The sequence below is a fragment of the Seriola aureovittata genome, chromosome 13, assembly GCF_021018895.1.
Source record: "Seriola aureovittata isolate HTS-2021-v1 ecotype China chromosome 13, ASM2101889v1, whole genome shotgun sequence".
In the NCBI taxonomy this organism is placed as follows: Eukaryota; Metazoa; Chordata; class Actinopteri; order Carangiformes; family Carangidae; genus Seriola; species Seriola aureovittata.
In genome coordinates, this window is record NC_079376.1 from 5,515,135 (window position 1) to 5,539,815 (window position 24,681).

Consider the following 24,681-nt stretch of genomic DNA (forward strand, 5'->3'; position numbering starts at 1 on the left):
AATATTAAGAAGCTTTCAGACAAAGAACCAGACAAAGTTTGAACACACAAACCTGAGCTGTTGATATTGATCATCGATCAGACTCTAAACTTTCTCTGGTTGCAGCTTCTTGCTTTGGGTTTCAAACTAAATGACAATTTTTCATTATTTTCTGACACTTTTACACAAAGATCAACTGCAAACCAAATCAGCTGATTAATGGATGATGCCCACCATTTGTCTGTCATGTTTTTAAGAAGCTACTTTACACTTCTGATCTGGTAAAAATAACATTTTGTGAATTCCCTGCACTGTTGTGAAATGTTGCTTTTAAATGCTGGAAGTTGTTCAGTCTTCTTACCTTCATGGTTCTTTGTCTGAGCTCTTAATAATAATAATAACAGCATTAATAAAAATATAAATGCTAAGACACAGGTCTTCTATCAGTAGCAATCAGTGGCGTTTGTAGTCTTTCGGAGGCCACTGTTAATAAAAATGTGTTTTTTTTTGTTTTGTTTTGCTTTAATATGAATTAGGCTGGTAGAGGAGGAGTGGATGTTCGGCTCTGCCGCTGTTGAGCCGCCACAGTGTCTCCTGGGATCAGGTGGAGCCAGCTGATTTGATTTTAAATAAATGTAAAGAACAGAACAGATATCACTCGCCAGATTTCCTGGCCATCAGGACAAACTCAGGAAAGCTGTTGGAAGCAATCAGCTGTTCCTGTGTCGTCCATCCTGAGCGCTACTCTGAGCAAACAGGAGAGAAAAACAACTAGAAAACAGATAAAAAAAGGCAGCATGCAGGTCAGTGCTGAGGCTTTAATTCACCTTCATCAGTCCCAAACCGGCTGCCTCTGGTTAGGAAAGTGGTTTTGGATGCAAAGAAGTAGCAAAACTGATCTGATTACAGCATTGGGTGAACATCTGGAGGGTCACGTCACTGTGAGCTAACATCCAGTCAGGAGAGCCGCATGTAGCTGAAGAGCAGCGGGACCAGGAAGAGCACGTTGAAGCCCACCGTCCCGTAGACGATGTATCTGTAGGGCAGCTCCACCTCCATGTGCTGCCTGGCCTTCCTCACGTCCCCGCTGGGCACCCCGAACACCCGGCACACCAGCGGGATGGTGATGGCCTTCATCAGCGCCCGTGTGGCCATCAGCACCAGGACGCCGAGGACGAGCCGCAGCATGGCCGTGCCCGCCAGACCCACACTGAGGGCGGGCATGATGAGCGGGAGCTGGTCTGGCGTCGGGTCAGGCAGCAGGCCCAGGTAGTTGTTGACGTGGGAGGCCAGGGCCACGCCGGCCCCTGTGCCCAGGATCTGAGCGGTGTCACCCCGCGAGGTACTCCAGGTGTCCAGGGTGAAGGAGAAGAGGCCGAGGCCCAGGTGGAGGGAGATGATGATGAGCGGGGCGTAGCGGCAGGTCAGGTTGAAGCCGTCGATCTTGTCCAAGGCTGGGAGGAAGAAGAGCAGGATGAAGACGCTGTACAGGACGCCGACAATCACGTCCTGTAGGAAACAAACAGAGAAACAAAGATGGTAGTGGTTTTATTCAAAACGCTTCTTATTCACACATTTACACACCGATGGCGGTGAGCTACCGCACATGGTGCTGGGCTCAGTTTCTTCCTGAGGACAGGAGAAGCCGGGAATCAAACCACTGACCTCGAGATGAGTGGATGACCCGCTGCGTCTCCTGAGCCACAGAGGGAGTTATATTTTCAGGGTTCAGCTGACACTTTTATCCAGACTGAATCACAAAGACTGTGTCCAAGCTCACTCCCTATTTACTATACAGTGTACTGTACACTACACAATTTACTACATTTACTGTCTGCTATTTTTCCAGGATTTAAATTTAAGTGATTACAAATTACGCTTTTCACAGTTAACCACTACGGAATATACGGCTTACAATTATTTAGTAAGTACATGACCATTATGAGCGTCAGCGACAGTGTTTAAAAGAATTAAGCTGCTTCCTCTGTCGCACCAGTCTCACTTGTGGTTTATAAACCTTTAACATTTCACAACAGCCTTCAACCATTTATAAAACAGTTTTAAATAATGTTACTGTCTAAGGCAAGAAAATAGATTCAAGACTTTTGTAAATGAAATGACAGATTTCCTGATATACTCTAGGACTGGACAAATTCATTGAAAACTAATTGAAATTGCAATATCCAAATCACAGGAGCTTCAGTTATTTAAATAAAAGGTAAAATGTGTCACAACATGCCGTTATAAATGAAGCATTATGTTGCCACAGAGATGTCCAGGCCTACAAATCGTATTCTCCAGACACAGGGGAACACGCTTGTTTGGTTTAAGAGCCCACAATAAAACCACACCATTATAATTCTTAGATTTTTTTTTTCAGTGAAACTGCAAAGCCGAAGTTGCCATTCCCACAAAAACTGTGACTTATATTGCAATCGCAGCGGGAAATGAATTCAGTGCTTTTTAAGACTTGTCAAGAGCTGAGCAAATTTACAGCTGTCAGTGACGCAAAATGATGATGATGATTAGTAAGTGTTGAAGTCTCCGTTTACTGCTCACTACTGAGCATTTAGTGTCCGTTACATAGGGATTAGTGAGTGCATGAAGAAGGGAGTGGCCTTCAGACACAGTCAAAGAGTTCATGGGGTTGTTCAAGGGTAGGACACACGGCTGCCGGGAGGAAAAGCCTCCGACATCCTGAGAGGGAGAACACACACGTGACTGTACAGGTTACAGCTCTGAGGCTTCTCATGTAGGTGTGTCGTTATCATTTTTTTTCACCCTTGTTCTCACAAACCTGTGACCCTGAGCCGGAGCAGGAGTCTTGTGTTTGTTGCAGGATTCTTTTTTTTTTTTTTATCTTTGCTTTGGGATGGACTGATGCCCTTGAGGTCCTGAAGGATTGTTAAGTTTTGTCTTGTGCAAAGATAATAATAATACCTTATGCATACAACATCTAAGATAAGATAAGATAATCTAAGGTCTTTTGTGCAAAAGGTAACAGCGTGCACATGGTATGGATGCTGTGAGAACAAGATACTAACGAACCTCCGACCAAATTTACTATTTGCAGACAATAAATAAAGAACGATTAATTGATTTATTGAACGATATCCTGCATCGGATAAAAAAAGGTAAAAGATAACAACAACAACAACAAATACAACGTCTAAAACCGAATCAGCTGAGTCCCTGGTTTCATTTCACTGAGTCAAGTTCAAATCCAGATAAAACAAACTTCAATGTGACAAAAGTTCAGCGTCTGGATCATGTCACAATCTCTTGAGATAAATATTTGTTGGTGCGTTTCCTTCTGATGGATGAAGGAAGGACTACTGACAGGAAACAGGAAGTCAGCGAGCACAACATGGCCATGAACTCTAGACACAAACACAAATGTCATCACAACCATTTATTTATTGACCTGAGCAGCAAACTGAGTTGGCTTCCTGCTCTGGCACTGATTACCTGTGGATTTAACCTTTCAAACATATCCCTGTGTTTACATCACAGCTGACCAAGAACTCTTCTAGGACTAAAGGAGCTAACTGTATATTAAACACTTAAAAACCAGCGTAAAGATCAGCTCTACATGTGATTGAGAGAAGAGCAGAGGAGTAGAATCACTTGCTGACCGACGTTATAGCATCATCTCACTTTACACAAAAGAATGATCCTAATCAGCTCGCACGCACCCACGCACGCACGCACGCACGCACGCACGCACACACACACACACACACACACACACACACACACACACACACAGGTTTGGAGATTTTAAATTACAGGAAAAAAGAACTGGTATCAGATGGATGAAGTCAGACTAGTTCATCCCTAGTGTGTCTTTTAGGGTGGTTTGCCTGTTCTTGTATTAACCTGCATGAATATTAATAACATATTAAATATTGAGGGGGAAGTTGTCGTTGTGAATGTGCACAGTGGGGGTGTAGTGTGTAAATCAATACTTTATAGTCCCTCCTCAGGCCGACCTAGGTGTATACAGTGTTAACTTTGCTTCAGGGTCTGACAGCAGGCGTCTAATCAGTGTCTAGTTTCCCTGGAGAAGAAATCAATGACGGTTACTGTATATTTACACCAGACCTCATCCACCAGCCAAACACTGGGACATTTCAGCCCAGCCTGGCAGGTCAGTCGACTTGGACGACTACAATGGCAGGAAACCAAGGTCCTGTTACAGTTTAAATATCTATTTGGCTGCTTAAATACATGTTGTGGTCCATATAAGCCCTGATCTCACAGTAAGTCATTAACCCGTGCTGAACTATGAGCGCAGCAGGAACTCGTTTCCTTGCAGAGTAACCGACAGCACACGGCGAGACTGCAAGGACACATTTTACTGCACGGCCGTTTAAAGGCGACGGGCGAGGTAACGGACAGGAAACCCCTCAGAAGGTTACTGACATTCATCACTGCCACCACCACTGCTGCCGCTGCAAACTTTTATCAGCCCTCTCTCTCTTAATGACAAACACACAGTGAGTGAAAGCTCTCAGCTGCCTGTAATTTTCTCCTCCACTGACACAAGTAGAGGGAGCTCTGAAACAATGACCCGCCTGATCTATAAATGTCCAGAAGGAGCAGGAGCCGGTGGCGCGGCGGCCTGAAGGACCGCGCAGCCATTTGGGAGAAGCTTTTATCTAAAGTGCCTTACAATGAAAATAAATGAGTGTGTATATTGTCAGGCTGTGTGGCCTCAGTGGAAACACAACCACTATTAGTCCTGTACATAAAGCTTGACCCAATGTGACTCCTATCTGTTGTTCATCCGGATACTTAATCACTTAATGGATCCTGCAATCAGCATCCATTAAAAGAATGTACAAGTTCAATAAGTGTACGAGCTGTGGACATACAGCGAGGTGATTGATAACAGTCTCTACACTTTATTTCTTAGAGCTGCAACTAAATACTATTTCCATTATTAATTTATGTGTTGTATGATTATTTATTTCTCCATCCATTCTTTGGCTCATAAATTTGGCAGATGAAAGTGAAGGTGAAGGTTTTAGTTCATAATATCACTCATATGATTATACAAATATTAAATTGATTCTAGACAATTTTCTGTTGATCAATCTACTGACTGATTGTTTTAGCCACAATCACAAATAACACATTTGCCTCAAGAGGAAAATATAATCTGTTGAAAAGCCAATCAGCTTTGTACTACGACACACTGGATTTTGCATGAACCCAATTTTCTGCTTTTTCCTAAGAGAGATTAATGTTGTCTGCAGTTAACGCTCTTTTCAGCGGGCAGGTACAGCTGAAAATAAAATCAATCCATAGTTGTCACATGATAAAATTATAACATTCATAAAAATAAAATGTATTTGGTGTTATAGAGAAACAGTTAAGATTTAGAAAACCAAGATTTTAGGGGCTTTGAACAAGCGTACCCTCAGATTCTGTGACAACCCCCCCATCCCAACATTGTTCCATAAATGCAGCAGAGGAGTTGGGAGCAGCAACTTTAGACAGTACCTACCAACCAAGTAGTGTATTTTTTTGTACACTAGTTTTGGATAGTGAACAAAAAATACTGGCATCTGTACTTCTCATTTGTACTTAACTTATTTTACAATGCAAGCTAAAACACCAAAAACACTAAAAGTGAAAGTGCTCATTTAGCAGTCTGGCAAAGGGTTTGCAGATGTCAACAACACTCATCAGCAGCAGAACAGCTTTTTGTCTCTGAGCTCTTCCTGCAGAACAAAGGAGGAGGAAGTAGTTTCATTGGGCGTGATGATTTCCAGAGCGCATTAAGTGCCCGGCAGGCCTTGCAGAGCAGACCGCTAATGGCTTCCCACGTGTTCAAGCTCCACTCCCTGAAACACAACAGTCCCCGCATGGCCTGACTGCAGACATCAGACTGTGTTATCAGGTGGAAACGAGCTCTGTGCATGTCGACCCACGGACCGATCCATCTCACATAACTCCAGGTCTGAGGTCTCGACCTAAATTTTGTGTTTCTGAGATCACTGTTTAAACAATGTGCTGGTTAAAGAAAACATGAGGCTGATTAATGCTCCCAACACCTTCCTGTTCACACCCCCCCTTCTCTTAACTTAATCAATCAAGGCAAGAAAAAAAAAGGCAAGAAAAAAAAAAAAAAAAGGCCTAGGGTTCAAAAGTAAAGCTCAGCACATATAACTAACTGTTACATCCCACTGCACTTCGATTTAAACTCTAGCAAGAGAGAGATCCCAAATATGATTTGTCAAATTTTCCCATCTGTTGTAATGATGCTGGCTTGAATATTTGACCCAGCACAAGTATGACATCGTTTCACTGAAGCGTTGGAAGAAGTAAATGTAGATTATGTCGCTATATGACAGTGAAAAACCGTTTGGAAAAATCTGGTTTCTTATTTGTGCTTATTTAAGGGAAAAGTTTAGGGAAGATGAAAGTTTAAGGGATTTTCAAGACAAGCTAACTGGTTAACGGTGGAAAGTAAACTGGTCTGTAATGTGCTGTTGCTATGGTTATAGATATTATTTATATCCATCATGCGATCGAATGAGAGGAAAAATGTGTACGAGGAGGAGCAGCAGGAGTTTGTTGATGACAGTCAGAAGGTTTTATCTATCTGACAGAACCATGAGTGGTCAAGTGGAGGAAGAGGAAAGGGCTGAGTGAGACAAGGGCGGAACATCTGGAGTACAAACTGTCACAGGAAGAAATAGTACAAGTGCTTCGTGGGAAGGAAACAGGTTCTTAAATGCTCCTTGCTGTTAGTAAACAATGTACTCAACGGGGCAGCACTAGATCCTGCAAAACAAAATGTCCCCAAAGGCATTTTGCAGCTCTAACAGCTGGAAATAATTTAGATTTTAGATGAACTTAAGATGTTATACTTTTTAATCTGGGTTTTTGCAAAGTTCACCAAGTTAGATCTAAGACATCTTAAACATAGCAAATGGCTATGCCTTGACATCATGGAGTCAGTCTGGGATCACATGAAGAGACAGAGAGACTGAGACAGAAGGACTGGGGCAGCTTCTCCAAGATCTGGAACAACATACCTGCCATGTACCTGAGAAACAATGTGCAGGTGTACCGAGGAGAACTGGTGCTGGTTTAAAGGGAAAGGGGGGGTCACGGCAAATACTGATCTGATTCAAGATTTTTTCTATTTGCTGCACTTTGTATGGAGTTAACTTTTGAAAGCTTCCTCACTTTTCCCTTTTATTTTAGTGTCTAAAACATCTGCACGGTACTGTGTGTGATGGTGTGTTTAAAAGCATAACAAAGACAAACAGGAACTGTTTAGGAACAGTTCTGAAATGGAACTTGTATCAAGATCTTGTTTGACCCTTTGTGAAGTCTTGCGATCCTACTGGGAATGGCACAGACACCCGTTATGTAAACGGAACATTACTCTTGGTTATTTATTGAGTTAATTAGGACTTAAGTGCCGTCTCACTGTCACAACCATAATCACAGTAACAAACTCCCTCTCAGGCTCCACTGTTGCTCATTAAAGGAGATGGGGATTTGTAGCGTCAGATTTTCACAGACATTTGTGGTATTGTTAATGCTACGGATGCACTTGAATCTGATTGGCCAGGACAAGTCTCAAGATGTTTGGAACAGGATGACTCACACCCGCGTCCTATAATTTACTCACTTTGAATTATAAATCTAATTAACTGTTGAATTAATCATCTTAATGTTTTGTCTGGGTCAGGTCTTGTTTATCTGAGGGAATATGAATGTTATTTCTGTTGGGACGGTCACAGATGGAGCAGAGTAATGTGGGCCGGCAGATGTGCATGTGGTTCCTGAGGTGGAGGTCGTGACTGTGACACCACCTGCGGGCAGCCACATAGAGCCCTTAAAGAAGAGCCTCTGATGTGGAATTACCTTCTACAGTTGATCTGGGAGGGAGGCCAGTGTGCTGTAACGTCTGCTGCTCCCACACAACCATCAATCAGTCACTATGACACAGCCGTGACCACGGAGACCGTTGCCCTGACGACAGACAGCCCGACCCCAACAGTGCACAGAGACTGACATCATTTACCGGTGAGAGGAATTAGCACATACGAGGTTAATGTGCCCGAAGCATGGACAGAGAAACCCACACAAGATTCTGCGGTGACTGAATTATTTGCCAGAACATTTATTTCCTTAAAATAACTAACTACACTCAGAGCCCTTTAACCACAAACTTCTAGAGGTCTGGAGGAGGAACTGCAGGGGGTCTGTAAGAGTAAGATTTATATAGTTGGAAAAAACAGCATTAAAAACTGCAAATTAATTAATTTTCATTTGGAGTCGTGTGTCTCTCCATCATTCCCTCTCTTTTAGCTCTGTTTTTGGTCTCCACCAACTCCTGAGAGAAACATCTGCCTCTGTAGCTGCTGCTATAGAGTTTAAATGCTCGGCTATGTTCACCAGTTAGTTGCTAAATGTGTCTGTGCTTTTGGTGCTGAGGACTTCAGTGCTGCCGACCACTTTCATTTGAGGGCAGTGGGAGAACTGCAGGGAAACTGTTTCTTCTTTACTTTACAACAGTTGGTTCATTGATGCACTTGTTAGAGAACTAAAACATTTCCTACATGTTATACTGTGGTTGTTCAGTGACCACACTCAAAATTTCTGCAGAGTATTTAGCTTTTTTCTGGTGTTTTAACGACTCAGTCAGTCTCTCATATGCAGTGGGTGGTTTGCAGACATTGAGAAATACTGTAATGCTGTAGGGGAACCTGAGGGAAACACACCCACCCAGTGGTGTTAGATTATGTTTTTCATGACAGTACCTGTATCGTACAGCAGTGATCTCATCTAGCCAGAACCCTGCTGTCGGCAAAACAATCCACTAACGTGAGAGAGGCAGACAAAAGATGCTGGGGCAAGTCTTTGCAGGCACGGATATTCCTCAACAGTTTCCACTAAGAAACTGTGAGATGCTGCCTTTTACTGTCTAACCCACCTACACATCCGCACTGAGACATATACAGACCTGAGCATGTTGGGGACGTGATGACGACTCCAAACAAAGTGAGGACAGAGCGTAACGTGGCGCTTAACAAGGTCCTGTGAACGCTGCAGCATGAATGAACTTTGATCTGTACACAGATTAAAATGCCCGGAATGAAAATGCACCCAGATTACAAACCTAAAATGTGGAGCAATTTTAGGGTACAGCTGTTACACTGCACAGAAAAACACAGTAGTTCATCATCATCATCCTCAGTCCTCAAATAATAACAACAACCCCCGCTGGGTGTAAATGAGAAGCAGACACCTGCCAGATGTTAGTAAACTCGGGTTGGTTTCTCCACATTTCTAAAGTCTGAAGCAGGAAAACCATTGTTTGGAGACTTGAGTTCAGATTACACCTCCTGCTTGAAAATCAATGGGTGGAAAGGTTTCCTGTTTCATAGCCTGTCTGCTGATCACACCTTACAAATAACTCCACAAAGACGGACGGTTCAGTTTAAATGTTAAAGTCCCACTACGCTCAAAAATGTGTTTTTCTGACTGTTACTTCCCTGTGATGTTTGAGCGCTGCTGTGCAGAATGATGTAGTGATGGAGTTTATTGTCACATTCAAAGTGTCTCTGTGCTCACCTTAATTTTGAGTTTAACACCTGCCCGTACCAACAGGATGTTGTGACAACTAGCGTCTCAATCGTGGTCCAGAGAGGAACACGTGTGATGTGGAAATTTGAAACCTTCAGTGCAAACAGTTTTTATTCACCACAAAACGTGTATGCAGGAAATCTTTAAAGGCCCCTTATTGTATCAAGTGAGATTTCCATGTCTTTTTTAATCATAAAGCAGTTCTAGGTTTTATATTAATACTGTGAACATATCAAAGCGCTCAGCCCACAGAGAAATGCACACAGCCACACAGTATTCAGAAACTGAGCCTTATAAGGAGCCGTCAGGACTTCTGTAACTTTGTGATGCCATAACAAAGCAGTCATCGCTCTCAGCCATGTCCTGTCTGTTTTTAATTCAAGTGCTATTTGGCTGTTAAGCAATATTACTTACTAAGATTATTGTTCACAATAAGTATCACAGTGGGCGACACAATAATTTTAATTCAGATCCGAGCTCTTAACCACATCTGACTGTCTTCACCAGCTGAAGTAGCTCATTCACAGCTCTGAGGAACCCACTGAGTGAAACTTGGGTTGATATATTTGACATGAGCACTGATACATTGACTGTGTGACATGCAACAAAGGTCCCTGTCTGGGAACTGAACTGTGGACTTTGCAGTTATGTGATGTGTGAAGTACTTTCTACTGCATATTGTGGATGCCAAAATTAACGATAAGGTTGTTTGATGACTTTGTAAAAGCATCTGCTTTTCTCTACAACCACAACAGATCAGAGGTGAAAGTGACATACAGAGGCACAGGAACTGGGGCAAAGTGATGATGTAAATTTCATGTAAAACAGTTCTTTTTTTCAGGATCAGGAAACTGGTGAACTCACAGCTTCTCTGCAGCAGTGGGAGTAAATTAAAGCCTGAAAACAGATGCAACCGTTGTTGATGAGTTACAGACCCACTGTCTGTACAAAGGCAATGTTGGAATCAACTGTGTTACTACACCCTCTGATGCATTACTATCTCCTGGACCACATTTTGCCATGATGGCACAGACACAGACTCACAAGATGAAAAACACTACCAGCCCTGCTGTGGTGGCTGGTAACTCAATAACAACTGGAAAAATGGAAGTGCTCTAAAACGGTTGCCTAGTAGTCTTCATGGGTTGCATTTGAATTAACTCAAATAATTACATGTTGGTTCAAATTCATTCAAAGTCGACTTTTTGAAAAAAGAGACAGCCACAGAAAATACACAGTTGAGTATCTATTTTCAACTGTCGAAGTAGCCTGGTGGAAAGTTGTTGTTCTTCACATTTCTATTCTTTTCAGACGAATGAATGGTGTCACAAACACAAGCAGCTGTTCTGCGTGTAGTAGTCCTGTAGTTACACTGGTGATTGAGCTGCTGACACCAGAACCTGACGCTGACCCAGTTCTGAAGCTGAAGTGACTGCTGGTCAGATACTGTTTCCTACGGGTCAGCTATCATGTTCAAACAGACAGAATGACGTCACATTGGCAGTGCAAGCAGCAACGCTGGCACCATATGTGTATGTGTGTGTGTGTGTGTCTGTGTGTGTGTGTGTGTGTGTGAGAAAGAGAGAGAGAGAGAGAGAGATCAGACTCACCAGGACTGAGTGCATCCCCATGTAGATTCGACTGATGCAGACCAGCAGACACCAGCAGAGAGCCAGACTGAAGCCCAGTGTGAACGGGTACTGTGGAGGGGAAAGGAGAAATTTTTAAATCTCTTTTTGTCTGGACATTAAAGCGGTCGGGTTTGGTTATAATTAAAACAAATATCTCTGATGCAGCTCTGATTAACGTATGAGAACTTTAACCTAAAGAGAGAGAGGTAGTAAAAACCAGAACAAAAACAACAATGACTTTCAATATGAGTGACTCATATCAGTCAGTCTCTGACTGATTGATGACTTTCAGGGGGCCTACAGTGACATCTTCAAAAAGCTGGTTTACAGTCCTAAACCCAGAGATATTTTACTGACTGTCACATAAAACAGGGAAACTCTGGAAATCCACATGAGGAGCTGGAACCAGAGAATGTTTGGCTTTTTTGCTTGAAACACGACACGACTGAAACAATTAATTCATTATTTCAACTACTCAATTAACAAACTAATCACTGCAGTTCTGGACAGAAGCGAATAAATCCACACATTTGAGAAGTTGTGAGCAGCAAATGTGTGATGTTTTTACTTGATAATGACAAGAATGTGATTAGCAAAACGTTTTTTTTTCCCCAGTGTAAACAGGAAGCAGATTGTCTACTCTGTAGTTGATTAGTTGCAGAAAATACTACAAATGAGGAACAGAAGAGGCAGTTAAAATGCAGAATTTAACTGCATAGCTTCTAGCAAAGACAACAAGGTCAATAACACTTGTACTTCATTATCCATGTTGCTTTCACCATTGGTAGTCGAGGCTGATAAGACTCAATCAGGGAGTGACCGTGGGTGTCTACCTCATCGTTTCCAAAGGTCTCAGTTTTGCCTTTCCGGACTATAACACAACTCCGAAGTTTTCAAACTAAAACGGGTCCAGCAGCATCTCCAAAAGTCTCTGTTTTAGGGGCTGAGGTGGATGTAGCCTCAGTGAAACTTCCTGAGTAAATAAAGCTTAATTAACTTTCTTTATGAGGAAATAAATGCTTTCAACACCTTTATTTTACCTCAGGGATACATCCAATATGTATTGGTGAGAAACACTGAACATAAACAGAAGCCAAGTTCCTTTCAACATACAATTCTTTTAAAATAATTAAAGCTGCATTCCTTTACATGCATATAAAGTTGACTCTGCTTTGTACGTATCCTCTGTTCTTTGCCTTTGATCAGCATGAAGGTAACTGTGTTTCACATTATGTAATAACTAAGTCTACTTGTTAATGAGTCGCTGCATGAAAGCTAACTTATTAAACTGCGGTATGTTAATTAATTTGACCTTAAATGATGATGAAATAACTGGGTGTGTTGGAGTTGACACTCAGCTACACTTTGTTGAGTGTGCAGTTCGTAACAAGCCTTGATAGAATGGTGCGTTGATGCAGTGGGTATGATAATCTGCTAATGTGTACTGGACTCAGAGGACCTCATAAATATTTCAGCAATTCTGCTGTTTCCTTATCAGATGTACTTGGCCTGTGGCAAAGGGAGGGCGGAGGAACAGAAAGCTGGGGGTTGTGTTCACACTTCAGCTTAAAGTGGTCAAAGTCAGATTCTTTTCCCCTCATGTGACTCAGATTATTTGTTTTCTAATCAGTGTAAACTGCAAAAAAAAAAGTGCAGTGAGTCACTGTTCCTCAGTTTCCTCAGTCACATGAGCATATGCCTCAAAATCACATCCCGAACTGTGAGACAAGTGACGTCTGACTCAAACACTCAATGTTGTGCAGTCAAGCCAAGATGATGTGGTGCTGCGATGAACGAGTGAATCTTAAGTGTCAGCAGCTCGGCTGAGCATCGTCAGCAACAAAGGGAAACCAAAGAAGGACCAAAGTCACACTGAAAAAAGACAAATCAAAACATAGTCAAGCGCCACTGACACTCCCATGTGCATATTGAAGATGCAGGGACGTGTAATTTAGACGTCTGCAGGATCGAACAAAGAGGCTTGTGAAAAACTTAGAATGCACCTGACAAAGCTCAAATCTGATAACAAGAGCAACACATGCAGCATTGAGCTGCCAGTTTGTTCATGTTAGCCGATTTCTTCTTTTTATTTATTTTCTTTCATTTGTGATCCTGGTCAATGAAATGTCAAGTTAAGAGTTGTTATATCTGTTAAGTTGACAACAGCTTTGCTTGTTGCCGTTCTTCTGTTGCAATTTTTAATGAATGACTGAGTTACTGGGTGTCTGAGGAAGGTCTAAGTCACTGAACAATTCTGAGGTGAACGAGGGTACGACTGTGGACGCCTATCCAACATTTCCTTTCCTGGAAATGCTTCTTGCGCCTCAACTCAAGCTATCTGTCAGTACCAAGGTACAGATCCATCACCAGAAAAAAGATTTTTCCCAAATGAACATCTGTATAACTCCCTAAAGCTGGAAGATTTTTCATGGAAAGTGACATAAAGCCAGGGTTTGCTTTCAGCACTTAAAATCATTAGGCAGCTCACCATGACTGAATGAACGTAGTGGACAGTGGAAACACTGAATTTTATAATGACACTGACAAAGAAACGGTGAATCAGTCATTTCAGGGCCCATTTAAAAACCCAAAACCAAAAAAAAAAGAAAAAAAGCTGCCCACCATAGTCCTCAAATTGCTTGTTTCATGCAACCAACCCTACAAACCCTACAACATTCAGTCCACGGTCACATAAAACAAAGAAGCTACTTTAGGACCGAAAAGAAGAGTGAACAAGGTAAAATTTGGCATAAGCTTGAATAAACATCAATTAAAATCTGTTGATAAACGACTCTTTGTATTGACCAATATGCTGGATATGAGCAGCAGTTCAGGACTTAGCAGGCAGGTCTGCAGTGTGAACAGAAAGAGGAGGAGAAAAAAGAAAAAGAGTGACAGCTCAGTTGAAAGAGGTGACAGATGAAAGGATGAGCTGCTGAGGTTTGCACACTTGCTAAAAGCCCTTTGTTCTCTCCATTGTGGCTCCTGTGTGCTGAGATAGCTCAGATTTCCTCTCACACACCAGAGTTACATGGCAAATCACACACCACCACTGTGACTCCCAGACCTCCAGCCTTCAGAGGGAGTAAGAGTGGGGGTTGGGAGGGGGGAAGTTTTGTACGTCCTGCCAGTGGTGTGTTGTAGATGCACCAACCACAGCTAAAATACGCCTGTATTTATCCAAAGGTATGAGCTTAGTTCACAGCTTGTGTGTAATGGAAAAATAAATTAAATTGATTCACTTCTTTCACATATTTGACCATGAGTGAATTTTTCCAGACTTTCTGTAGAGGTCTATGATATTTAAAACTTAGGCTTGAGTGTGTCCAAGTGTCTTGCTGCAGTTCCTGAGAAGGCTTATGATTTTGTATAACTGCAGCTGTCAGACTCCACAACTCCTGCTCTTCCTGACCAGGTGCAAACTTGCACTTTTTCATGTACATATCGTGTGTATTGTGTATATTGTATTTATTAGTGTATATTTGCTGTATTTTTTATGTATATTTCCATAGATGTTTATTCTATAGATGTTTATTTTTCTGCTGTGGTAAATTAATTTCCCAGTTGTGGGATTAATAAAGTTAATCTAATCTAATCTGTGTATTTTAAGCCATCTTGTATTTTAAGCCAGGCGTTTTGTTTTTATGACTGTCCTCAAAAAAAAAAAAAAAACTAAAAACATTGTGTTTTTGTGCTGTGTGGTAAAAACAAAGACAGTGCTCCATGTTCTGGAATATGAATTTCCTAACTAAGTGACTGACAAGGCAACAAACAAAGAAAGTCAGAGGGCACATATATTTTAAGCATTTGACCAATTTCATGCAAAAGCATTTTGTGTCACCAATACTTTTTTTTAACCACTTTTCCTTTTTAAAACATCACCCAAAACTGATGTCAAGCAGCAGTAGGTGTTTAAGACTTACATGCATTTTATTTTTTACAATCTCCACAAAAATAGTACATTTATATTTCAGCCATTTAGATCCAGAATCAAAGGCAGCAGCACAAAACACAACACCTGTTCAAAGGCTGCTGCATCAGATATGTGACTGACAGGCTACATTTAGAGGGACTCCTGTGAGACTCTCTTACAGGTGTCTCTCTAACCACCAGGCTGCACTTGAAAGAGTCAATTATAAACTCTGAGACCTCTTTCAAAAATTAGGTCAGTGTAGAGGGAGATTTTAGTTGGGAAACAGGCGTCTTTATGTGTGTGGATTAGCTCAGATAAACACTGTTTGGGAAACCGAGCTGAGAGTCGGAGGCAGGGGGCACTGAGGAATCAGTGTGCGGACATCTTGTCCACACGGTGTTCTCTGTCCGTGTGCAAACAGAGCAATGTGTCAACGGGTCCCACGGCCGTGTTTGCATGCTTGCTCTGGCCTCAGGCCTGTGACCACGGCGGTACGGCGGTCGCCTCGTGCACAGTTTTATGGACATGGTGTGTTTTTTGTGTGGCTTGTGGTTCTACGCACGCTGCTTATTGACCGTTAACCTCAGAGTAGGGTTTGCTCTCTGCTCCCTAACGTGACATATGCTGCACATACATACACACCCAAACCACAACGCTCCCAGGATGAGCTGTGTTTGATTTTCAACACTGCCAAGATGTAAATAAGTCATAACTAGTAACTACAGTGCAATATATCACTTTGCATAGTGGTGGGGTACGAGTATTAAGTAGCACACAAGTATAAAAGAAAGTGTAAGGTAAAGGAAAGTACAAATACCTCAGAATTGTACTTCAGCACAGTTATGTTTTTCAATATTTGGAAATGGCTCTACCACACATGATAATGGTCACAAATAACAAAAACACCAACAAACGTCTCTGGAAAAATGTGCACATTAGCAAAAAGATTCAACCGACATATACACCAAAAGATTTCATTATTAATCTGCCAATTATCTTCTCAATTTATTCTAAATCTTTGATCTATAAAGATCTAAAAGATACTAAAGAAAAGTGCAATCACAAACTCTCAAGATGCTGCAGCAATGACTTCAGTTTGTTTTTGATTAACGATCTAAAACCTTAAGAGAAGTAGTTTCCCGTCATATACATGTATGACAAAGATAAACAGCAAATCGCCAAACGTCAGACGTAAAAATCAGAGAATTGATGGTATTTTTGCTTAAAACGATTAATCGATTATGAAAATAGTTACAGATTAATTTTCTGTTGCAGCTTTAGTTACAAGCAACCAAGTGGTGTCAGCAGCAATTCCCATCTCCCCTGAACGCAGCGTGAAATCAATCTTATGTCTAATCCGCTACTTGGATTAGACGTAATCCAAGTAGCGGTAATTGAAAGTCTGTATCATCATAAAAGGAAAAGGGATGTTAACTAATACAGGTGACGTGACAGATACTATTAATATCTTAATAATAAAATGTGTAAATATTGAAAAAAAATAATCTTCTCACATTAGTTTGTTACAATTTTTCTAATTATTTAGTTTTGACTTGTGATTTTAAGTTATATCTTCATGGGTTAACTCTACATGGTAATGCATTTTTATGGTGTCTCTCCTTTACTACGTTCAAACAAAGCTTCGTCTGAACACATAAAACAGCTGCTGCAACAGTCATTGGGATTTCATTTCTGCACATGAATGTGAGCTAGCAAAATAAACTACTGCTTAAAAAACTGCTCTTCAGAAAAAAAAATGAGTTGATACTCATCTGCAAATTGAATGAAAACACAATGTACTACTGATGGTTGGAGTTAGGAAACGCTATACTGCTCATTCATGCCTGCAGGAAAAGCTGTAGTGTTCACACCTAGTGTTCCTGCTCGAGGGAGGAAGTCTCACACAAAGCCTGTTTACCATAATGTTTTCTGCTCTTGCTTGACTGGACACCGTAGTAGTAACACGACTTTAAAGAAAGCTATAACTATTCTTTACTTTTCTAGTTAAGAAACAGATATTCTCTTCTTGTTAAAAACACTGTTCAGACTATAGTTCCTCTGTTCTTGTGTCTCTTTTCCATCTTTCCCTCATCTGATCTTTTCCATCACTGTATTCCTCCTCTTTCACTCCCTCTCGTCTCTTCCTCTCCAGGCCTCTTTAGCTCTTATATCATTCTTTCTCCCCTTCATGTTTGTACATTCACCCCTCCCCTTGCCCCTAACCACTTCTCTCGTCTGCTCTTTCTCCATCCCTTTCCAATAGTCTCATCTTGTCTAATCTCTTCTCATATCTTTTCCCTGACTCCTGTCTCCTCTCTGCCTGCTCTTTTCTGTCCCTCATCTTCTCACTTAGTTCACTCTTTCTATTATCTTCCACGGAGACATCTGGCTCGAGTTACCGTCTGAGCTGGACGAGGGCGGTGGGATGGGAGGAGGACTGTCTGACTGCAGGCCAGCCCATCCAAATCCAAACATTCCTGCTTTGCTCAGATGGGCAGTGGCCGAGGAAGAGGGGTGTGGGGGTGTCGGGGGGACTATGAAAATGAAGTATACGTTTATGAAATTTTCTCAAAAACGGCTTGGGCTACAGTCAAAATTCTTTTGCCATTTTGATCTCTGAAATCTTGCGCATCTTTGCTCTAATGTTCCTCTGCTCTAAAAAATATCTAATTTTTCCACCATTTTCAAATAATCAAACGTTAACCCAAAATCTGATTCATCTGATTCTCACGATACTCGGTCTACGTCATCTACAGACAAGTAGACAAGCGGCTATATTTTGACTTTGTGTTGGTGTTTTGACTTGTGTAAAAGTACAAGTTATTATTATTGTTTTTGTTTTTTTAAAGTTCTGGGGTGAATCTGTCTGAGACACTGAAAAGGAAATGCATCTGTCCCGTGTATGAGCTGTTTCAAGGCTAAAATAATATTAGTGGTCAAGTCAGTTGAATGTTTTTCCCGCAAAGGAAACTTGCATGCGAGAAAAAAACACTTCATATCAATTTGGTACGAAGCCAGAGTTTGTTCAGTAAAAAATCTGTTAAACAAAAACCTGATGTGTGAACGTGTTGTGCAAGAAGAACATAAACCAAAATCTATTGAATCTATAAACTGTATTGGTGCTTCCAAGTGCTTTCACTGCAGGATGACAGTTAGATAGATGATAATGACAACAAGTTGGAAGCTACAAAAAGGAACATTTTGTTAATTTAGCACTGTGCAAGTCATGTTTTGTGACCTGCAAATGACTGTGGAAGAACTTCCAAAATGCCTTCAGAAAAGAAAAGAAGTGTGATCCCCTGCCATTCCCTCCCATTAAATACACTTCAGTTATGAAATGAAATGAAGTACAATGACGGGAAATAAAAAGCTTAAAGGAGGATTTATACATCTGGAGAAAACTCAGGTGCAAGGTACAGTTCTGTCTGCTGCCTGCAGGTCTCGGCACTTCCTAAAATCCCAATTAGGGCAAAGTTGAAGAGTGACATTTGAGACCTAAATGAATGTGAGAGGATCAGATTCAGAAAGTGAGACAGAGGTCAACATTTTATCTGGTGTTCCACACAAGCAGGTCAGCTATTTGTATTTCAGGACTTTGAATAGAGAGTGATTTATCCACAGTGTTTAACAAGCCGTGTAGAGTAGCATTTGGGAAACGTTACACTCTCCGTATGCCCTTTCAAATTTAGGTTGATGAATAGAAAGAGGCCTTTTGTGACAGTAAGTAGAAAGGAGAGAGATAAAGACACTAAATCAGTCTTATCTCGGAGTCCCACACTCGACGGTCAGGGGTCGGCTCTCTTTTGTCTTCCCCTGACAGACAGACGGGGAGGCAGAGAGTCGTAAATCAATCCCACCTCTGCTCTAGCCTGCTGTGATTCAAACTACAGGGAGCCCACACGTTTTACATTTCAAAACTCTTGGGCTTTGTTTTTTTTGCCAGCCACACCAAAGTAAGGACTGTTGTACGCCAAGCAACGTTCTGGAGAACATGGCAAAGCATTATGGGAACTGGACTCACTTAAGGCAGTGACTTAACTAGAAGTGCAGAAGATTCTCCATGAGAATACCAGCCTACATCTGCTGCTTCTACACCGCTGAGTCTCTCCAGCGCAAACAGAAAGGCACACCACAGTATGTGGTTTCTGGAGATGTTTTTAAGTAAACTCGATTCACCAGTGTGAGTGCACCACAAACTTAAACATGGTTAGAATAAAGTACGAAATAGGGACATGGGGTTGAGTACAGACACAAAGAGCGGCCTGACCTGTTCACCCCTTCACTCTCGTTTCTGCTCACGTCAATGCTCTGACCTCTGGTGCAGCTAAAATACTCTTTAACCAGAGTCGACTCACGACGAATATTTGACGCTTTCCAAACAAGCTCTTGTAATTTATTAGGGTATGGTAATGTTAGGGCTTGTGTTGTTCATAATCATTCTCTTAATTGTTAACCTATAACGAGAATTTTGACCAATCAATACTATCAGTTAAACTGTTAAAATATCCTCGGACATCAGTACCATCTGAGTGGGTATTGTCCACCGCAGGTCTCACAGTTAACAGACTGCGCTCCAGACTAATCCCACAGCATGTCCCTATGTTGCTATCTCTGAATAAAATCCAGTAGACAAGCCGGACTTTGCTGAGGACTAAGGTAGGCCTGGCTTGTTTATTTTATTTTGAGGTTTAATAACAGTCTGACTCTGTGTCGTGCGAGCAGTAGCCTGGCTGTTCACACCATAAGCACATTTCTCTGTGCAGGTCTAGAAGCAATCCTGGTCCTCTGCTCTTTTTTTTTTTTAATTAGCTGATCTTTATCATTTAACCTCATAGATTTATAAAATGCAGTCTTGTGTAGAACTTCAGTTCTTTAAATGGTTATAATATACTTTTTAATTTTTTTATTTATCCATTTCACACATGCTAGACTGAACTTCTCTGGTCAAAGAGCAAATATCTGCCCAGCTGACAAACTCGTCCACTTTCCCTTGTCCCTCAGTTCTATAAGAAACAAATGGACTTCCTGCAAATTGTTATTCATGTTCCTCACTGTGTGGATGTACAGAGAGACAATGGAGCTGGACTACATAGTCTTTCTGTTAGCTTTAACAGACTGGACACAATGGAGTGTTGTTCCTCCTGTGTGAATAGGAGGAGATGAAGCAAAGAACAACAGGGAATGGCTTGTTAAAACAAAATTCCTGCATGAATGTTATTCCAGCAATTTGGGACAATTCCATCTTTTCTCATTTCTATGCACTTTAACAGATCCACATCTTCCACAGCTGGAAAACAGACGATTGACAGCAAGCTTTCACCAAGAGATGCATCACTGACCAAAGTCGAGAAAGTTTAAACTTTTTGCCACACGTGTTAGCATACAAAATATTACATACCGAGTGGTTAACATGCTAAATTTATGAATGCTGCATGCTAAATGCCATCACATTGAACAAGGTTGAGCCAAACTAAGATCGTGATTTTCGAATCATCTGCTCACTGTTTTCTTGATTAATCAATAATTATTTGGTCTATAACGTGTCAGAAGGCTTCCCAAAGCCCAAGCTCACATATTTAAATTATTTTTTGTTTGTCCGAACTCAAAGACATTGACTCTATTATAGAAGACTACGAAAACCAGCAAACATTCACATATGAGAAGCTGGAACCTGTGAATTAATGGGATTTTTGCCTAAAATATGACTTAAATGATGATAATTATTATCAAAAGTTTTGCTGAATTTTCTGTTGATCTGGTCTTTTCAACTAAAAAACAAATTTTTTGCTGTGTAATGAAATTGGTTCTGGGCTTTTAGTCTTGTTGTATCCACAATGAGCTTGATTTCAGTGTAGTACAAGGAGTAAAGAGTCAACAAATGTGCTCATAGAGCTGCACAGCCACCCTGGATGCTGTCACTGTATCCACTGAGCCGACCGCTCATTAATTGTTAATGACAAAGCTTCAGGACACTGACAAAGTCTCAGTGATCGTGTATCAGGAGTTGGCAGTTGTGGTGGGTGTGGAATTGGGAGTAGATATCCAAATGGGCTGCCCTGTATACCAGTAGATTACAGGATTGACATCAAATCAGTTAATATCACAGTGCCCTTGAGCACAGGAGTAGAAGCCAAGTGGGTGAAGGTAACACTCCTTTTGGCTGATGCTGTTGTCTGCAATAATGTGGATGCAAATGTGCACATCTCTGCAGGAAATACTGAAATAAAAATTATTTTCTTACACCAAGTCTGGAAGAAAAATCCTCAATCAGATATCTATATATCTTTATATTGGAGTTGCATTGTTGGGCTTTTAAGGGAGCTGTTGATGGAGGAAATTATGTTTTTTTCCAGGAAACATTCTTGACAATTATTAGGAAATCAAAGAGTGTAAAATGAAGTGTTACCAAATATTGTGATGGTGTGTTTTGTATTTTAACAATATATGCAGCAATTATTTAATTAAGTTTTCTCTGAATGATTTCTATGTGTACATTAGATAGATAATCTGCCTTAATATTTGTTTTTCTAATGGACCGGCCTTGTAAGGAGGCAAAGGGTCAGCAGCAGGTGTATGTGCAGCTCCCAGGGGTGCAGTTATGCGTCTAATGTTTCTGTGGAGGCAGGAAAGTTCCTGCAAAGTTTCACCCCACTGCTTACTGTTTATTCTGCTCTCAAGTGAACATTTAGGATTTCACCTCCATGAACAAAAGGAACAGGCAAATAGAGGCAATTGTTGTGAAACTTCACAGGGGGGAACTTCCTCACTCTCCTTTGTGAAATCAGAGGGAAGTATCTCCTGTCTACTTCTCTTTCTTCAAATTTTCCCCAGTGTGCCAGCTAGTTGGTGTATGAAGGTGGATTTACTGTACCTCCCACCGGCCGTAGGTCATGAAGAACAGGGAGAAGGGGATGGCTGTGCCCGACATAGCATGTGTGGACGGCATGCTGTACTCCGAGTTGTAAAACATCTCCACTTTGACCACCGGCGGTGAAGCGGGTCGTGGCCAGCCGAACACATCCTTGGTGCACTGTCCCAGATACATGACCCAGACCCAGACCATGATCAGCCTCCTGCCCACGAAGGCGTCCAGGTTCCAGATGACGAAGGGGAAGAAGGTGATGTAGAAGAGCTCGTTGCCCAGCTCGGTTCCGAAAGTAAAGAGATAGTACAAGAAGCGGTTCTCGATCAGAAACTCCTGCCCGGCGTCGCCCGTTAGAGAGTTTCTGCGGAGGGGTTTCACCGTGCTGCTCCGCGAGCGACCCGGGACTTCACCGCCATTCTCGCTCCCCTCTGACTCGGTTGCCCCTGAAGAATCCAGCCCGGCTCCGCTGCTGCCGCCCTGAGCAGCAGCTGCAGCCCCGGCAAAGCTGCGACTGCTTCTGCCCACACCAACCGTTTCTCCCCCGGCGGTGGCTGCGGACACCACTGCCCCATTCTGGGGCGCATTTTCACTTTCCTCCCCGTGGGTTGTCACAACATTCGACTCGGTAATCCTCTTCCGAACCCCCACCGCTGTCGTTTGTACTGTCTCCCCTTCACCAGCTCCAATGACGGCCAAATTTTCACTCTCATTTTCCCCGTTGATGTGATGATGGCAAGCCCCGTTGTTGTGCGAGCGAGTCCGGTCGGCTTCCTTGATGCTGCCGCTGGTGGTGGTGGCTGTACTACTAGCACAAACAGTTCTCGAAAACGTCCCCCGTACCCCACAAATGTCCTGAAAGCGGGCGACAAGGTGGGGGTCTTGGAGATATCGGAACGGCTCCGTGAACCAGTTACTTTCTCCCATGTTTAATCCGGTTTAGTCAACCACACACAGCCGAGAAAAGGAGCTCGGACTCCGCTACTCTCCCCCAAACAGTGGATGCTAGTTTTCCGGCTAACGTTAGCTGGCTAGCCCGGGCATCATGGCAGAGTGACACTCAGAAGTGAATCCCGAGTCGTTTTTTAAACTGAAACAAGTTATTATGACGACGAGTAATATTATTCAAAAAAGAGTAGAACTACTGTTACAGTTGGACGGTAACGGAGAAACCGAACTGGACGGTTCTTGTTCCACACGGTCCAGGTGCGTTCAGTGCCCCGCTATCTGAGTGGTCTGCTGTAACTGACAGGTCTATGCAGCCGTCAGTGGAGCGCGCCTTCTATGTTGCCTTTCATTGCTGTCGGAAATGTTGCAACTCCTCGTCCAGCCCCCAAGTTTGGTCACGTTTAAACGGACAGAAATTTAAGAATTAATCGTTCGGGCCAACAAAAAGTCAGATTTAGTGCAGTGGCGGAGTGTAACTAAGTACACTGACTGAAGTACTAATTAATTTGAGGTAGGCAACTTGTACTTTACTTGAGTTCTTTTCATGCAGCTTTCTATTTCCACTTTAGAGGTAAATACTTTATCCCACCATGTATTTGACAGATATAGTTGCTTTTACAAAATAAGATTTCATTAAGTCATTTCTCATGGTTGTTAGGATTTGCTGCTTTTCATTGTAACTATTTTATTTTATAAAACAAAACAAGTATTGTGAAGGTGTCACTTTGGGCCCTAGGAAATTGTGACAGTATTTCTGACTATTTTCTGATTTTTTTTTTCAAACCAAACAATGAATAGATCCATCAGCAGATTAATCCATTAACAAAATACTCATTAGTTGTAGCCTTATATAAAACCGTTATTAGCTATTATGTCCACCAACAACTAAAGCAGTAAATTCCTGCTTTTAAATTAATGCGCAAGTCACAGTACTTCTTACATTTTCCTGATTATACTTTAATAATTTTCACTTTAGTAACATTTTCGATGCAGGATAAGTGTGGTGTTAGTACTTTTACGTAAGTAAAGGATTTGAACACTTTCTCCACCACCGAATATTTGGGTTTATGTAAATTGAGTTATTGCAAATTTTTTAGTAATTTGTATCACTGAGGTATAACGGGTCGTCCGTCCTCCATATTGTGGTCCTTCCTTGTATGGGGACCCTGTGTCAGTCTTGTTTTATGACATTAAATGTTACTTAAACACACATGTAGGAGATGTTTTCAGATCATGTGCTTAAACTATTGAACACGGAAATGCAAGAAGACATCGAAATGTACACAAAAATACAAACATGTCACTAATTGATATTATGTTGTTTCCAGGTGGGTGGTGGTTTAATGTGAATACTTGACAAGGCTATGAGTGCATTAGGAGTCAACTATGTAAAGTTTGTCTTTGGCGGGAGCACTTGAAGGCAACAATAGTTCCAGCGCGCACGCAGTATAGACGTTCTGAAGACGTCATGACGTAACGTGTTCGCGCTTGGCGGTTTGTAGCCTTTTATTTTGGTCTGTAGCACAACAACCAAAACATTAGATAGATAGATAGATAGATAGATAGATAGATAGATAGATAGATAGATAGATAGATAGATAGATAGATAGATAGATAGATAGATAGATAGATAGATAGATAGATAGATAGATAGATAGATAGATAGAATGATTGTAACTGCCACTCAATAATGCATCAAAACACAAACAATATTGTCACCTTACATATTTTAT

At 41.6% G+C, this 24,681-nt stretch overlaps 1 protein-coding gene across 1 annotated transcript; it reads right to left on the minus strand.

The window, feature by feature from the left end:
• Positions 1-783: 783 nt before the first annotated feature.
• Positions 784-23,253, minus strand: LOC130180665 (sphingosine-1-phosphate phosphatase 1-like). Its single transcript, XM_056394332.1, has 3 exons — positions 22,010-23,253; positions 11,205-11,294; positions 784-1,488 (listed from the first exon to the last, which is right to left on the minus strand). Exons 1-3 carry the CDS (start codon positions 22,925-22,927, stop codon positions 937-939), a joined length of 1,560 nt encoding a protein of 519 aa, XP_056250307.1. The 5' UTR covers positions 22,928-23,253; the 3' UTR covers positions 784-936.
• Positions 23,254-24,681: the final 1,428 nt, after the last annotated feature.

Bases quoted from the DNA above. Each gene is read 5' to 3' on its own strand.
- LOC130180665 (XM_056394332.1), bottom strand. From the start codon at position 22,927: ATGGGAGAAAGTAACTGGTTCACGGAGCCGTTCCGATATCTCCAAGAC. The intron at 11,295-22,009 runs GTACAGTAAATC...TCCCCTCCACAG, and splicing joins TGACCTACGGCCGGTGGGAG to TACCCGTTCACACTGGGCTT. The intron at 1,489-11,204 runs GTGAGTCTGATC...TGTTTCCTACAG, and splicing joins TGGGGATGCACTCAGTCCTG to GACGTGATTGTCGGCGTCCT.